This window comes from Pavona decussata, unplaced genomic scaffold (assembly GCF_977016875.1).
Source record: "Pavona decussata unplaced genomic scaffold, jaPavDecu1.1 SCAFFOLD_175, whole genome shotgun sequence".
Lineage (NCBI taxonomy): Eukaryota > Metazoa > Cnidaria > Anthozoa > Scleractinia > Agariciidae > Pavona > Pavona decussata.
Genome location: NW_028145586.1, coordinates 1,713,561 through 1,727,510, shown reverse-complemented (window position 1 = coordinate 1,727,510; position 13,950 = coordinate 1,713,561). Strand labels below are relative to the sequence as shown.

The 13,950-nt window shown below is 42.1% G+C and overlaps 2 protein-coding genes across 2 annotated transcripts in view; both read left to right on the top strand.

The window, feature by feature from the left end:
• The window catches only part of LOC146463576 (uncharacterized), a 139,013-nt gene that overhangs the window by 29,932 nt on the left and 95,131 nt on the right, over window positions 1–13,950 (top strand). The gene's annotated exons all lie outside the window — the stretch shown is intronic.
• Window positions 8,633–13,847, top strand: LOC146463592 (uncharacterized). The gene is made up of 3 exons (XM_085084166.1): window positions 8,633–8,897; window positions 11,260–11,910; window positions 12,464–13,847. The coding sequence occupies exons 1-3, from the start codon at window positions 8,633–8,635 to the stop codon at window positions 13,609–13,611; spliced, it is 2,064 nt and encodes a 687-aa protein (XP_084940292.1). The 3' UTR covers window positions 13,612–13,847.

Genomic DNA, 13,950 nt, shown 5'->3' with positions numbered 1-13,950 from the left:
GGTTGACTGTGAGGTTTTTCTCTTGGAGACGTAGCAAAACCTTTTCTAGGGAGCTGTCATGCTCCTCTTTAGTGGAACCATGGACGAGAATGTCGTCAGCAATGTTCCTCACATTGTGGCATCCTTCGAGGACCTGCCCAATTACATGTTGGCTTTTCTCAGAGTCTACTGATGCTCCGCCATATGGCAGACGTTTGTAACGGCGGAGGCCGACGTGTGTTTTGAATGTTGTCAGGTGACGAGATGATTCAGCCAGTTCGATTTGGTGATAACATTCTTTGAGATCAACTTTGGAAAAGAACTTGGAGCCGTTTAGGTCTTGTAGAATTTCTTCAGATGTTTGGTATGGGTGGTGTGTACTGCGAAGAGCCTCGTTGGGCCTACACACAATAACACACAGTCTTAAGTCACCATTCGGCTTATCGACAATGACGAGTGGTGATACCCATGGTGTCGGACCTGTGACCTGTTCAATGATATCTTGATCTTCAAGATGTTTGAGCTTGGCTTCTACCCTGGCACGGTAGTGTAAGGGTGTTGGGCGGGAATTTTGTACGACTGGTTGTACAGTTGGATCAATGTTGAGCTCGAGTTGGTAATCTTTTAGTTTCCCAATCTTGCCACTAAACACTGCTGGGAACTTCTGTAAGAGACTCTGGTATTCACCATGTACAGGTGGATGCTCAGTGGCGGTAGAAGCAGCAATATGCAACATTCCCAGACGGGTTGAGGTTTCACGGCAAAGGAGACAACCAGCATTCCTTGCTTTGAGCACCAGGAACCTTGTTAGATCCGTCAGCCCTGATGGAGTATTGATCAGTCCGTAAAAAGATCCGGCAAGGGGAATTGGCGCAGGGTTATCTTCTCCATAAGGGCGAAGTTTCACATTTGTGGGTTTTAAGGGTACCGTTTTTGCAACACAGATCGCCTCATATGTTGCATAATCAATGGTGTTCGCTGTGGCACCAGAATCAATGCAGACTTTGACTGGGGTACCTTCGATGGTAACTGTGATATCTGACTTTTCTTGGTTAGGGTTGAGTTGGAATGCTTCGTGACTTTCATCGTCATCTGAAGAGTAACAAACATACCGGGCCTTATGTAGCCCTGCCTGTTTGCCATTTGGGCGACCTGGGTTTGGGGTTCTTTTCATACACACGCGTCCGAAATGGTGTAGGATTCCGCACTCAGAACATGTCTTACGAAAAGCAGGGCATCTGGGGGTTCGTGGCTGGTGGTCGCGCTGGTTACCGCAATGTGTACATTGTTGCCGTTTGTCTGAAGTAAAATTTGCTTGTTCTTCTTCGCTGATGGTTGGTGTTGTCAGTTGGTGAGCGAATTCCGAGTGTTCCTGGGACGAGGCATCTCAATGTTCGCCGCCTGAAAATTGGCTGACTCCATGGAGCGAGCAATATCTAACAAGGAACTGAGGGAAACAGTGGATTTTTCACGAAGGAGGCGTCGGCGAAGTGTATTGGAATGACAATGTTCAATAAGCTGGTCCTTAATAGCCTCGTCAAGCGAGTATTTATCGAAGTCACAGCGCTCTCCCAGTCGACGTACACGTGTTACGTATTGAGAAATCGATTAATTGGGCGCTTGATGAGCCTGGCGAAAGGTGTGTCGTTCGAATTGTAAGCTCTTCTGAGGAGTGAAGTGAGTGTTCAGCGCGGTGAGTGACTCCGTATAGCTAGTCCCAGTGTCAGATAGGGTAGCAAAGATGTCTTGGACAGCCGGCCCAGCAAGGTGAAGTAGCAACGCTCCTTTGCGATTGTCAACAGTGATTCCACGGGCATCGATGTAATATTGTAGTCGTGTTTTCCATCTGTCCCAGCGAGGACCCACACTGCCGGTCTGTTCGAAGGGATCGAACGGTGGTATTGATGTGATCTCGGCCATCCTCGTCGCCAAAATATTGTAACACAAAGCAATAAACAAAAACATGTGGCAGAACACAACTATGTATTTCAACTGTCCTCCATGGTGGGCGAGCATATGCTTTTCTCAGTCATGCACACAACACTATAGGTACGCAGTGCGTATACAATACTTGGCAGTTCGAGTTTTTCGGTATTTTTCTTTCCTTCAACAATATTAACACAAAGGCTCTGTAGCGGTAGTGTCTTACCGATTCACTGACGGTGGATTAGTCCCAGCTTCTAGTTGGTCTCTTGGTTTCTCTTTTGGTTTGGTGTCCCGAGAGCTCTCACCAAGGTCATCACTTTCATCGCTTGTCTATGACAAAACAGAAACGTCATTGTAGAGTTGCCTTCAACCTTGTTATGAAAGCGAGGCTTCGTGCATGGTTTTTATTGTGAAAATAACTTTCCATTCATATGTAAACAAAACTTGACATGAAAAGTTTCGCACTTAGCCTTACTTTCGTGATCAGGTTCAAAGCAACTCGGAAATGGCCTTTTAGCGAGACCTTTATAAGAACAACAAGGAGTGGGCTACGTTTCTATCGATAATATACCTCTAGACTTTTGAAACTTTCTAAACGTTGTGAACCTTCTTGCAAGTCTCCAAAAATAGTTCACAACGTCTATAACGACTATATTTTATCAGTTATCGCCGATACTCGGACAATGTCATCAAATATCATAACATTTTAGGAGGTTAGGAACTAACGAGTTGACCGATCATCGCGGATTTTAAAGAAAATGAGACTTGAGTGTATTTGATGAGGAGACTTTCCGGGGATTGTTTTATCTGAAGTTTTACTGTACCTCCAAAGCAGGGAAACAGTTTGCAGGCTGCTGGGAAAAATGCCTGAGTTCAAACACATCCTGCAAAGCCTATTTAGACATATGATTTTCAGCTTCACTTGGTCCAACAATGTGTTTGTTCGCATGCGTATAACGAACTCCACAGGATTCTAAACAGAAAAAGAGTAAGGTTACCGTCACGCGACTGACAATGAAAGAGAATGTAACACAACTTACCCAGGATTTGATCAACTGTACTGTCCTTTCTCCATCGCTTTGGTGTTACAATCTTGGTATCAACTATGATGTTTGGATCATCCTTTCCAGGAAACCTGAGCAATCACAAAACACGATAGTTATAAGAGTGTGAGTCACAAGATCACCAACACTGTAATTCAATATTTTTGTGATGTCATTATGTCAAAATGCAAAGCCAATCAAGTGAGAGATAAACAAACTGAAAACTGTAACGGTACTTAAAATACGGTCAGTATAAAATGCAGACTGCAGACTGGGTATAAAATGCAGACTAGGTATAAAATGCAGACTGCAGACTGCAGACTGGGTATAAAATGCAGACTGAGGCTAAAACCGCCTCTTCGTCAAATACAGGATACATTTTGAATTTTTCAACGTAACTTACGCTAGTGTCATACAATCGTCTTTCGAGATCATTTCCCATGAAATTGACATTATTATATTCTTTTTTAAAAACGTCAACCTTGAAATAAACAACCCCAAAGCATGACATAAGCAATAACGCGGAAACATGACCTTTACTTCGCACGTGGTTGACCTTTTCGCCGCTTTGCGTCAACATGATATCGTCGACATCGGTAAGTGGCAGTCAGGGTGGCAGTAAAATAATGTTTTTTTTAAAATAAAATATGTGTCCATGTGTTGCCAGAATACTGAGGGTATACAATTTGCCTTTGACAAACTTCGTTAATATTCAAAGAAACTAGTTAAAATCTGTCGATGTCAAATTGCTTGCCCCCTTGGAAATCAAGTCTGTTTCCCTCATTATATAAATAATTATGAAAAACTGTCATGGGCGTAATTGTTTACGAACTATAAATACAAAGCGATTAAGCTCGAGTCTTCAGGGCCTCAGAAAATGAAAGCTACAAAACCGAGATAAAGAAAACAAACTGTTAGGAAAGGGGCCAAAAATAAGGTCAATTTCATGGGAGATGATCTCGAAAATGTGATTGTGTGACACTAGGGTAAGTTAAAAATTGAAAATGTATCCTGTATTTGACGAAGAGACGGAAATACCGCACCCGTCTTTAGCCCATCAAACTACTAAAGGGGTATCACCGTTCATAAACGACAAATTACCTTTGTATTTCAACAGATATTTTACAGTGACGTGATAAAAGCGTAATCCGACAGTTGTTTTCTTTCTTAGTGAACTCGTTTGACCTAAGTAAAATGATATACTTCCTGTGACAGTGAATCTACAGAACAAGCAGAAACACGATCTGATATATATTGTGGATTCTTAGAAGTTAATCAGTGAACTTCGAACGAAAGGAAAGGACTAACATATCCTAAACACGAACAACACCACAGTGAACTGGTCTGAAGGCCGGCAAAGAAGACAAAAAAGTCCTCTGAAAATATTTCAATTGAGAACTTTGCCGTGGCAGTCGCGACAACAATGAAAAAACAAGATCAAGACGAGAAGCGTTCAGACAGATACCGCAGCTTGTGTTCCATGTCTGGCTTGCTGTTGTCTGTTGTGTGTTGTATCGCACTCATTTACGTGGAACTCAGAATACAAGAACATCATCGACTGATATCACACTCAGTAACAACATGTGATCAGTTAGAGACACAAATCCTTCGTAAATTACAGAAGAATTACGAAAGATGGAAAGATGATCAAGGCAGCCATTCACAAGGTCATTGGCGGGAAACAAGAGGTAAGTTTTGCTCCTGTCGTTGGCATTTTCAAAACATTTTTATTTCACAATGGACCTGAATTCTTGTCCAGTTGGAACGACAGCCAATGAAAGCCAAACAGCCATCTTGAAATGTACAGCAGATGGTAATCCACCTCCAAAGGTCACGTGGTCTAAGCTGAATTCTTCACTTCCGGCTGGACGTCACGTGATTGAGCCTAGTGGCGCTCTGATTGTCAAGGACGTTAGATCTGAAGACTACGGAATTTACAGCTGCAGAGCTGAAAACTTGTTGGGAAGCGTCAACGCTACAGCAAAACTAACTGTTCAATGTAAGTTGTTCACTATGCTTTTGTCTCGTTTCAGTCATTTCTGTCAAACGGGCACTTTCTTCCCAAGCTCCATTTTGTGTGTTTCTTGCATCTGGTTTTTCACTACCGCTTATTGCGGTATAATTACTGTGGCAACATGTAGAAAAATTCAGATGCGAGTGACCGTAATGCGTAAGATTAACCGGATTTATTTGTTTGGCATAGCGCACTTTCGTTCCTTCCCGTGAATTTGATCATATCATGTTCTGTGTCCGCTTTCCACAGTCGCTCCCCAGATTTTGCTGTCATCCAAAGCACTGTTGGCAGAAGAAGATTAAAACGTCACCATCGCCTGCACTGCTACTGGTCAGCCACAGCCGAGAATCACATGGTCCAAACCATTTGGTGGTTTGCCAAAAAGTAGAACGGAAGTCAAGAATGGAAACCTAACGATCTACAAAGTGGAAAAGAAAGACAGAGGAACATACATCTGTAAGGCAGAAACAGGATCAACAACAGCCTTGGCTCAACTCATGGCATATTCTCGTCTGCGGTTCAAAGTCCACCCTTCTCAAGAAGTGACTCCTGCTAAATTTGGTTTAACTGTTCGTCTGCCGTGCGTGGCCGAGGGTGACCTGAAACCTACAATCACCTGGACAAAGAATGGCAACACTTCACTTCCTGTAGACCCAAGTATTTCATTAATTGGCACACTGGCTCTTCAAAACATTGAGAAATCTCATGAGGGATATTACACCTGTAGAGGGACTAATGCACTGACAACAGTAGAAGCTAAAGTCAAAATCAATTCTCCAGTTGCTGCTTCCTGTTTCGTGATAAAAAAAATACGTCAGCAGTGTAAGCGGAAATTACGTCATTGATCCAGATGGTGCAGGAGGTCTGGCACCATTTACAGTGCACTGCGACATGAGTGACAAGAATGGAGTTGGCGTGACAGTCATCAGTCACAACAGTGAAAGCAGAACGTACGTGAAGGGATATAACAGTCCAGGTAGCTACTCACGTGATATTCGTTACACAGGAGCGAGTCTGTCTCAGCTGGCGAGTCTCACCAGAGTCTCTTCACACTGTGAACAGTTCGTTGGTCTTAATACACGCGACAAACTGCATTTGTGGCATTTAATCCATCTAGCTATTAACCTGTAAGCGTCATTTTTTTTCATATTTTTAAAATTTTATATAACGGGTTTTTTGTAACGTACGTGCTCATTTTATTCTTGTAGTCCCCGAAGGTTTGTTTCTCAAACCGAAATATCGGGTAATTTTTATTCATGTATATCCAGCTGTTTTGTTTTCGTCTTGTTTTTAATGCTGTAAGGATTAATCTTGCCATCAACAATTTATTATCTCAAGTATTTTACTGATCAAGGTTTGCAAAAGATCCGGCATTTTTCAACGTCTTGTTGCTGATCGTTTTAAGAACAGTTTCTTACCGGCCATGTTATTTAGAAATTACAACCACAAGATTTGATATATAGAGTTTTTATACCAAGTTGTAAACATGCTATTGTAACCCAATTCCTAATTGTGATATCACTTTTGAACATTTGCAAAATTTACCGCAATTTACTTTTCTCAGTGCGATGGTATTTTTCGTTAATAAACCATAAACCATAAACCGTTGCTGTGGTCGGGCTAAATTTAGAGTTTTGAATCTCATTTGGTGGACATATCCGCATCACACTATCTAGATTCTACTGTACTTACCATGTAACAACATTTGCCCCTGTCCACCCCGCTACCGCAGTCACAGGGAAAGTTCTTTTTTCTGATCAATTCTACATCCGGGTTCTGAAGGAAAGTCTGGTACTCGTCTTCTTGGAATGACGTCAGCGGACAAAACACCACCAACTCATCTGGAAAGAGAGAAAAGTAAACCTAAAACTCGACAAACCGGTTTGAAGACCACCTTAGCTGTAATGAACATACCTTTGCTAGGCAGCTGACTTGCTATCAAGTCTTTCGTCCCAAGGCTTAGAAACGGCATTCATTGGACATCAGGTTTGGTAGTACTCATCTGAAAACTCGCAATAACATTACAATAACATTGCTTAGAATGGAGCGTGTAATCTTCGATCGATCGCCCTCGAAAGGCTACGATTAAAAAAATTGTCAAAAGTCCTTGAACTAGAGATAACTACCTTAATTGCCTCAACATTGAAAGAGGGAAAAAAATCCTAGCTTTCAAACATACAAAGAAGTTCAACGCGCAAAAAGCGCTAAAAAATATTAGGGAACTTAAACAAAGACGTTTTTTAGCCACGTAAGGCAACCAGAAATTTATTTTTTCCCTTTCTGGAGCGTTTTCACGCCATTGCGTTTGTAACGTCAAGCCACAGTCATCAAACAAGAGCTTTTCCTGTCTATGGTAAGGGCAAAACCACGCCTCTTGGAAAAAAAGGCATGTAGAAAATCTGTCACTTTTATAGACTGTACTTTGTCGAGTTCTTCGATTTTCTATCAAGTAATCGATAGTTTGAGGATTACCTTTACTTTAGGAGGCTCGTTACCATAGCGATTTATACGAAAACATAAAAGTTAAACATTAGTTTCAGAGTCTGTAACTGACAATGACGGGGAAATTTCTTTCTTTCAAGATTTTATTAGCAAAGATCACATTTAACCCTTTCTTTCCGAATCGCCCTTTTCATGATTTCATAGTCAAACATTAAAAGATTTACTTTCAGGCAGGGCCTCTATCATGGATAGCGGGAAAATTATTGCTAATGGAATTTAGAAAAATTATCAGATGGATCATCCACGGAACCACACTTGGAGAAATTCATTAAAACAGTTGCGGAACAGTTATGAAAGTGTTGAACGAAGACAGCCATTATGAAATGACCCCAGAGTTCTCAAAGGTCGCGTCCATTCTTCCCGTCATCCCCGCAACACCATGCTTAGCGGAGCGTTCGTTCAGCGGACTCCGGCGCTTCGGAGCACGATGGGGCAAAATAGGCTGAATAGTCTCGGTCCCGTGTGCATTGAGCGCTCTTATGGCAATAAAGTAATTGTCAACAGTATAGACAAGATTATAAATATTTTCCGACATTGAAAACTTTTTTCCTTTTAATAACTTTCTAATTCTACCAAGATTGAGAAGACTGGTCAATAGAGGACATAGAGGACATAGATTAATTAATTAACTAATTAATTAATTAATTAATTAATTAGTATGGGAGGTTTGAAAATAACTGTTTTCGGAATTAAAACAGTTTCAGTAGACGTGAGAATTGTGAACCCTTTTGTTTTTCTTCAATTTAAGTGCGTTTAATCTCAATTTCAACGCTTACACATTCGGGCATTGTGCAATTTTTTCGGGCAAGAAGATCACCCCCACCTCCTCGCCAAATGACAAATTACCTTTGCATTTCAACAGATACTTTACAGTGACGTGATCAAACCGTAATCCGACAGTTGTTTTCTTTCTTAGTGAACTCGTTTGACCTCACTAAAATGATATACTTCCTGTGCCACTGAACCTACGGAACAAGCCGAAACATGATCTGATATATATTGTGGATTCTTAGAAGTTAATCAGTGAACCTCGCACGAAAGGAAAGGACTAACATATTCTTAGCACGAACAACACCACAGTAAACTGGTCTGAAGGCCGGTAAAGAGGACAAAAAAGTCCTCTGAAAATATTTCAATTGAGAACTTTGCCGTGGCAGTCGCGACAAGAATGAAAAGACAAGATCAAGAAAAGAAGCGGGCAGACAGATTCCGCAGCTTGTGTTTCATGTCTGGCTTGCTGTTGTCTGTTGTGTGTTGTATCGCATTTATTCACGTGGAACTCAGAATACAAGAACATCATCGACTGATATCACACTCAGTAACAACATGTGATCAGTTAGAGACACAAATCCTTCGTAAAGTACAGCAGAATTACGAAAGATGGAAAGATGATCAAGGCAGCCATTCACAAGGTCATTGGCAGGAGACAAGAGGTAAGTAATTGGCTCCTGTCGTTGGTATTTTGAAAACATGTTAATTTCACAATAATGCATCGGTATTCCTTTCTGTCTTTAATCTCACTTTCCTTGAAATAGTTATGCAACAATTTGTAAGCCAAAATTTAAACTTTCCCAATTTAGCTCAAAAAGGGAACTCGGAGAATTGTGGCTCTCATCCAAGACAGCGTGACCAATATTTGACCTTAGCTCGGTTTTTAGTAAACATTTATTACGCGGGATGCCTTGAAGGGGCATACCGTGTCAAAAAACGGGTCGATTTCTTTTTTTTTTTTTTTTTTTACGCGGGATGCCCTGAAGGAGCATACCGTGTCTAAAAACGGGTCGATTTCTTTTTACGCGGGATGCCCTGAGGAGGCATACCGTGTCTAAAAACGGGTCGATTTCTTTTTTTTTTTCTTCCTCGTAGCTACAAATCGGTACATTAATTTATTCATTAAACTCTCCCCTCTCTTACTCGGGATGTATTGTTCTGATTGTCTTCAACAACAGCAGGCCAATCAAAATCCATTCTTGTCCCTTATATCGCGAGGGAGGGGACCCACTCACCCTTACCTGTGTGACGTCAACGCATCATTTGATTTCTTAATTAAAAGTGCATTAAATTGTCGCGCCATATTGTTTATAACATGTTCTGGACTCAAGTGTGCCGTTTTCAAACGGAAATTTCACCATTTTGAAGCGGCAAATCGAAAGAATAACTTGTAAGAAGCACTCGACTTTTAAAACGGTGGAAATTGGTGAGTTCATGGCGAAGGAATTGTGCTTTGTTTGACAGTCTTAGACCACGACGCGAGACTGAAAAGAGGTCATTGAGAAGCTTACGTTATCGTAATGGAATTCCACACATTTCCGGTGAAAGTCTGAGTCGCGTAACACAAGGTAAACAACGTAATGCGATCGTCGTGACTCAAACTATTCCATTAGCAAGGATAGTTTTATCAATCGGCAAAGCATACAGTTGGAATAAATGAATCAGCCCCAGCATCACGCGTAATGCCAGTGTAGCAGGCATCTTGTTTTTTTTTTCTTCCTCGTAGCTACAAATCGGTACATTAATTTATTCATTAAACTCACCCCTCTCCTACTCGGGGTGTATTGTTCTGATTGTCTTCAACAGAAGCAGGCCAATCAAAATCCATTCTTGTCGCTTACATCGCGAGGGAGGGGACCTACTCACCCCTACCTGTGTGACGTCAACGCATCATTTGATCTATTTATCAAAAACAGATTAAATTTGGCGCCATATTGTTAACATGTTCTGGACTCAAGTGTGCCGTTTTCAAACGGAAATTTCACCATTTTGTAGCGGCAAATCGAAAGAATGACTTCTAAGAAGCACCCGACATTTAAAACGGTGGAAATTGGTAAATTCCTGGCGAAGGAATCGTGCTTTCTTTGACAGTCTTAGACCACGACGCGAGACTGAAAAGAGGTCATTGAGAAGCTTACGTTATCGCAATGGAATTCCCGCAATTTCCCTTGAAACCCTGAGTAGCGTAACACAAGGGAAACAACGTAACGCGATCGTCGTGACTCAAACTATTCCATTAGCAAGGATAGTTTTATCAATCGGCGAAGCATACAGTTGGAATAAATGAATCAGCCCCAGCATCTTGCGTAATGCCAGTATAGCAGGCATCTTGTTTTTTTTTTTCTTCCTCGTAGCTACAAATCTGTACATTAATTTATTCATTAAACTCACCCCTCTCCTACTCGGGGTGTATTGCTCTGATTGTCTTCAACAGAAGCAGGCCAATCAAAATCCATTCTTGTCGCTTACATCGCGAGGGAGGGGACCCACTCACCCCTACCTGTGTGACGTCAACACATCATTTGATCTATTTATTAAAAACAGATTAAATTTGACGCCATATTGTTAACATGTTCTAGACTCAAGTGTGCCGTTTTCAAACGGAAATTTCACCATTTTGAAGCGGTGAATCGAAAGAACAACTTCTAAGAAGCACCAGACATCTAAAACGGTGGAAATTGGAGAGTTCCTGGCGAAGGAATCGTGCTTTCTTTGACAGTCTTAGACCACGATGCGAGACTGAAAAGAGGTCATTGAGAAACTTACGTTATCGCAATGGAATTCCCGCAATTTCTCTTGAAACCCTGAGTAGCGTAACACAAGGGAAACAACGTAACGCGATCGTCGTGACTCAAACTATTCCATTAGCAAGGATAGTTTTATCAATCGGCGAAGCATACAGTTGGAATAAATGAATCAGCCCCAGCATCTCGCGTAATGCCAGTATAGCAGGCATCTTGTCAGTTATCATTCCGTATCATGGGTTCGTTTACACCTTTTACAATTATCTTTTAAATTTTTAAGGTGATAAAGCCATCTCGTCAAGACAAAAACGCGCTACACCCGATGATTCACAGCAATCTGTCCAAACAGCTTCTGAAGTAAAACTGCTGATCAAACAAGAGCTTCGCCTGCTGCAAAACCAAATCTGTGCCAGAGATGAAACGCTCTGCCGCTCAGGACCAAAGGATAAGGCAGGACGACGGGGGAGACCCGGAACCCGAGGGAGACCAGGTCCTCCAGGGAGATCTGGACAAGAAGGACCCCCTGGGAAACATGGACCGGTTGGACCTCAAGGACCAATGGGGATAAAAGGGGATCTCGGAGTGCCGGGTGAACCTGGTCCCGCGGGACCAAGGGGCCCACCGGGAATGAAAGGCGCCATAGGTGAGCCGGGCCAGTCCATCTCGGCTCCTTCTCTGCTGCAGCGTCCAGTTGGAACGACAGCTAATGAAAGTCAAACAGCCATCTTGAAATGTACAGCAGATGGTAATCCACCTCCAAAGGTCACATGGTCGAAGCTGAATTCTTCACTACCGGTTGGACGTCACGTGATTGAGCCCAGTGGCGTTCTGATTGTAAAGGACGTTAGACCTGGAGACGACGGAGTTTACAGCTGCAGAGCTGAAAATTTGTTGGGAAGCGTCAACGCTACTGCGAAACTAACCGTTCAATGTAAGTTAATCAGTCTGCTTTTGTTTCGTTTCAGTCATTTCTGCCAGTCGCGCTTTTTTCGTAAGCGCTGTTGTGTGAAATTTTCAAGTATGTTGTTAAGGACTGCCGTTTGTTTTAATATACAATACAATACAATTTTACTTTCGCTCAATACACACCTACATACATGAACAATAACTGAAGCTAACCAGGATATTAATTAAGAACAAATAAAATATATTGTTGTCTGGCGTTACAGCCTAGAAGCTGAAGAAACCGGTAATTATCCAGTTAGCTCCTTTCCATATTAAATTGTGCATCGTTGGAGAGGGGTAGAAGATAGCACTAGTGACGGTAACAAGGTAATAATTCCAGGTTACTTTGACAACGGGTGGACCAATTAAGATGCAATTGATCTCATTGTCCACAAGAAGTCACAACCTGTAATCTGATTTTTTTTTGTTTACCGTAGCAATTTTCTTGCTCTGCGTAAATATGCGGGCCTTGAACCTTATTACGAATCTGATCATACTAATTACTGCATCCAATGTTTTTATGTGTATTTTTTCGATAGTCGCTCCTCAGATTGTGTTGTCATCCAAAGAAGTGAGGGTACAGGAGAGACAAAACATCACCATCTCCTGCACTGGTACTGGTCAGCCGCTGCCGAGTCTCACGTGGTTCAAGGCAGTTGGTGGTTTGCCAAAAGATAGAACTGAAGTTATGCAAGGAAACCTAACGATCTACAAAGTGGAAAAAAAAGACAGAGGAACATACATCTGTAAGGCAGAGAATATTCTGGGATTAACAACAGCATTGGCTCAACTCACAGTGTTTTTTCGTCTAGGGTTCAAAGTCCGCCCTCCTAAAGAAGTGGCTCCTGTGATTGGTTCAACTGTCCTTCTGCCATGTATGGTCGAGAGTGACCTGAGACCAATAATCACCTGGACAAAGGATGGCAAGTCTTCACTTCCTGTAGACTCAAATGTTCTATTGAATGGAACACTGGTTCTTCAAAACATCAAGAAATCTCACGAAGGATATTACACCTGTAGAGCGACTAACGCACTGACAACAGTAGAAGCTAAAGTCAAAATCAATTCCCCAGGTAATGCTGCTTCCTGTTCTGTGATAAGGAAAAACGTCAGCAGTGTAAGCGGAAATTACGTCATTGATCCAGATGGTACAGGAGGTCTGGCACCATTTACAGTGCACTGCGACATGAGTGACAAGAATGGAGTTGGCGTGACAGTCATCAGTCACAACAGTGAAAGCAGAACGTACGTGTATAATGGGCGAGATACATGGGGCGGTCCAGGCAGCTACTCACGTGATATTCGTTACACAGGAGCGAGTCTGTCTCAGCTGGCGAGTCTCACCAGAGTCTCTTCACACTGTGAACAGTTCATCAAGTACGAGTGTTATGCTTCCAGGCTCCTCAAAGATGGAATGGCCTGGTGGGTGTCACGTGATTCTACTAAGATGACGTACTGGGGCGGAGGATCTGTTAGTGGTAAGTGCGCATGCGGGATGACCAACTCATGTGCAGACTTCCGCTATAGTTGTAACTGTGATGCGAATGACGGTGTATGGCGTGAAGACAGCGGTTTCCTCACTGACAAGACACGTTTTCCAGTTAAACAACTCAGGTTTGGGGATACTGGCGGCGGCCAAAAAGGTTACCACACACTAGGAAAATTGAAATGCTATGGCATAGTATGAACAGTGGCGCTGTAACGTACTGTCGACCACACCGAATGAATAAAAAAAAACAACAACAACAACAACAAAAAGGTACCAAGAGAAAGTCAACCTTGTTACTTTCGGAGGGAGGGCGAGGGAGATTATGTGATGTGATTTCCATGAGTAATTCTCCCTCACCTGGATAAAATGAATTCGTGCAATTACTGAAAGAACAGTTATTAAGTAGCACTTGCCTTCTTGTACAAAATAAGAAATTCTCCAGAACGTTTAGCGTTGATGTGAATGCTCTGAAATATGTAGGAGATTTACTGACTCAGTTGAAAGACGTAACTTAGATCCAAGAGTAAGAAACAGTTG

Bases quoted from the DNA above. Each gene is read 5' to 3' on its own strand.
- LOC146463592 (XM_085084166.1), top strand. From the start codon at position 8,633: ATGAAAAGACAAGATCAAGAAAAGAAGCGGGCAGACAGATTCCGCAGC. The intron at 8,898-11,259 runs GTAAGTAATTGG...TAAATTTTTAAG, and splicing joins TCATTGGCAGGAGACAAGAG to GTGATAAAGCCATCTCGTCA. The intron at 11,911-12,463 runs GTAAGTTAATCA...TTTTTTCGATAG, and splicing joins TGCGAAACTAACCGTTCAAT to TCGCTCCTCAGATTGTGTTG.